This window comes from Hippocampus comes, unplaced genomic scaffold (assembly GCF_001891065.2).
Source record: "Hippocampus comes isolate QL1 unplaced genomic scaffold, H_comes_QL1_v1.1 scaffold37, whole genome shotgun sequence".
Lineage (NCBI taxonomy): Eukaryota > Metazoa > Chordata > Actinopteri > Syngnathiformes > Syngnathidae > Hippocampus > Hippocampus comes.
Genome location: NW_017805535.1, coordinates 425156 through 428722, shown reverse-complemented (window position 1 = coordinate 428722; position 3567 = coordinate 425156). Strand labels below are relative to the sequence as shown.

Sequence of the window (3567 nt, the reverse complement as noted above, 5' to 3'; positions counted from 1 at the left end):
TCGCATTTGCACTCACTGAATGTCTAAACGGAAAAATATGTTTGCAAAAACCCTATCCTTTAGTGCCAAAACGTATAAATGCGTTTCTGGTGTTTTTAAGAAAAAAAAAAAAAAAAAAAAAAAAAAAAAAAAAAAAACTTAAACATCGACCGGTTGGACATAGGATTCATTCAAAATTTTAGAGTAGGTCTAACTAAGTTGACCTGAATGCTTATTGTGCCTTATAGGTTCATCCTGAGATTTAACTAGAAACCAAAAGCTGAACATATTGAACCATTTGTGAGTAGTATACTGGATACAATATTAATAGCCCTGTCAAATCACAGAACCTTTTTGTCGTTCAAGATGCTTGCGCTGTCAGACTACCACATAAATATTTTTTTCATTTTGTTCAGGCCACTTTTTAAATACTGTACACCACATTGTGATTGTGTGCGCCACGTCCTGTCTCTCGTCATAAGTAGAAGGGCACAAGTGTCTTCCTATTGGTCAACGCTGAAGAACCAATCGAAGGACAACATAGGACATCTCAGACTATGCGACAAGATGAACAAAAATTCTGACCTGCGAGTCTTTTGCCGTCATGGTTGTGGTGATCAATTGACAGCTCCGCCCCTCTCTTCACTCAAATATCTGAAACAAATCCGACGACATAACTACAAAGTCGATCATTGAACTGTGGCCTAGGCTGCCCTGGTGCCAAATGTACATTTGGACAACATTATGTTTGAACATGGTCTTCGTTATGGACAATCTGTGACGAGCACAGAAGTCTAATAACAGAACACCACTTGGCTTCAGATCGGGGGGACCATTTCTACCAATCACGTCCTTCCAGGTCTCACTGTCATTGCCCACGTGAGCAGTAGAACGATGGAGTCCTCAGGAGGAGCGCTCTCCAGCACACCCTCCAAGGATTCCAAGAAGGGTGGATACTCTGAACTGTTGTTTGGTGCATAGGCACAAGCAACATTCAGGACCCGTCTCCCCACTCAAAGGCAGAGGGAGGCTACTCTCTCGTCCACCGAGGTGAACCCCAATATACAGGCACAAAGCCGGGGGCAATCAGTATGTCTACACCTGCACGGCGCCTCTCACCTTGGGCAACTCCAGAATGGAAGTGTGTACAACCCCTCTCAGGTCAGGGATGAGATCCTGCCCCAAGTGAATGAGTTTAAGTATCTTCGGGGTCTTGTTCATGACGTGAGGGTAGAATGGAGCATGAGATCAACGGGAGTATCGGTGCAGCATCTACTGTGATGCAGACTCTGTATCGGTCTGTTGTAGTGAAGAAGGAGCTGAGCCAAAAGGCGAAGCTCTCAATTTACCAGTCAATCTAACGCTCCTACTCTCACCTATGGTCACGAGCTGTGGGTTGTGACCAAAGGAACAAGATCCTAGATACAAGCCACCGGCATGGGTTTCCTCTTCGGGGTGTCCGGGCTCTCCCTTAGAGACAGGGTGAGAAGCTCGGTCATCTGGGAAGGACCCAGAGTCGAGCCGCTACTTCTCCACATTGAGAGGAGCCAGAGGAGGTGGCTCGGGCATCTGATTGGGATGCCTCCTGGACACCCCCCTGGTGAGGTGTTTCGGGCATGTCCCACCAGCAGATGGCCCGGGGGATGACCCAGGACACGCTGGAGAGACTCTGTCTCCCGGCTGGCCTGGGAACGCCTTGGCAACCCTCCGGAAGAGTTGGAAGATGTGGCTGGGGAGAGGGAAGGGTGGGCTTCCCTGCTAAATCTGCTGCCTCTGCAACCTGATCCCGGTTTAGCGGTAGGAAATGGTATAGTATGGTACGGTATGGTCATGAAGCGTCCCAATCCCTGAGTTTGTCACACGACATGGGCTGCAATGTGTCAAAACAACTCATAATCGGCCACGAGACACTACGTTTGTCTATGGCATGTCTGTCAGCTCAAAATCAGCCTACATTTGTGTAGCCTGACGTCAGCATCAACTTCACTGAACCTTTGTTTCACTGTAGGTCCAGAAACTGCGAAGAGATGTTGACATGATGCATATGGCAGACTCAATCAACATGAAGACTGTAAAAGAAAAACTACGCTACTTGAAAAACAGTGTTGAGTCATGCTTGTCAATCCCTAAAGATTTCAAAGGTATTTTTGGAGCTATCAGAGTTTGAAGTTTGTATTCATTGTGATGTTATGGGTACAAATTCAACTCAACTCAACTGTCTTTATAGAGATGACTAATTTTAAACTGTTTACAATCGTATTTTTGTCCCCTTTATTGTTTTCCAGGTCAGCAAAGGTATTGCCTTAAGGGCCTTATGATGAACATCAGTGCACCGGTCATAACTAAAGTCAGTCCATATGGTAAAAACATCATCTCTGGCTCATGGGGCCAACAAGCCCTTGCAGATAGCGAAGGCCTGAAGAACATCTTCTGGATTCAGCCTTTGCTCCACGGCCACTTGTCAGGCAATACCATACGAACCTACCAATCTTATGAAGACTTCATGGCCTCTGCTAACCACAAAGATTTTACTGTAGCTCTATCCAACGTCCATCCTAATACTGTTGAAGGCCCCAGTGCCGTCCTGTATGGAGAGGCTGTGTACTATCATTGCTATGACTCTCCATCTATCTGCCGGTACGATTTCAACAACAAGGCTGTCACAAGGGTCGAACTTCCCGGAATTGAGAAGAATTACAGAAAATTCCCTTATTGTTACTTTGACTGTCGGGCCAATAGTGATGTGGACGTGGAGGTAGATGAGACAGGGCTGTGGGTCATCTATGCCACCTTTGGTAGCCATGGTAACATCGTGGTAAGCAAACTATCCTGGGATAGTGAAGCTAAAATCCTCAATATCACACAGACGTGGGAAACGAGGCTGTTCAAGAAGGCAGCAAGCAACGCTTTTATGTCATGTGGTGTGTTGTATGCTACCCGCTTTTTGGATGATTACCATGAAGAGGTGTTCTATGCTTTTGATACAGCAACAGGAAAAGAGGACAATACACTCGCACTGCGAATGGAGAAGATCGGTAAGGGAGTTGCCAGTCTGAGTTACAACCCTATCAACAGGCAGCTCTACATGTTTAACGATGGATACCTTCTTGCCTACCAAGCCCACTTCTAAAATTTGACACAAAGCTAAAATAGTGCTACAAAAATAGGCAACACACATCAAACACATATCCCGCATGAGAGGGCTTGCTTCAAACAGGGGTGCCCAGGTCCCGTCGTCGAGATCCCCAATCCAGATCCCCTTCCAACACACCTGATCAGGATCGTTATCCCGTCCTGTCATTTTTATAGATCTATTATATAATGTCAATGTTCAGCCCGTCCAAGTGTCCTTTTAATGAGTATCAGGTTTTGAAAAAAAAGTAACTTGGAAAATTTCTGGCAAGCTGATTTTCAAGAATAATAAGATACTGACTGTAATATGCTTTGCTACTAGTTTAGTCGTTATTGTCTAAAAGGGTATGAATATATAAACTATACGTACAGTTGTCACTAATGTTCAGAGATCACATGTGCCAAATTACATTTTTAAAAAACAGGTAATTGCTTAATAAATACACGAGATTGCAA

The 3567-nt window shown here is 45.0% G+C and overlaps 1 protein-coding gene across 2 annotated transcripts in view; it reads left to right on the top strand.

Annotated features, from left to right (window-relative positions):
• LOC109520729 (olfactomedin-like) overlaps positions 1-3567 on the top strand; it is a 6230-nt gene extending 2663 nt beyond the window's left edge. For both annotated transcript variants that reach the window (XM_019878144.1, XM_019878143.1), the window contains exons 4-5: positions 1988-2120; positions 2265-3567. In XM_019878144.1, coding sequence (XP_019733703.1) covers positions 1988-2120; positions 2265-3109 — 978 coding nt within the window. In that variant the 3' untranslated portion in view covers positions 3110-3567. The remainder of the gene's footprint in view (positions 1-1987; positions 2121-2264) is intronic.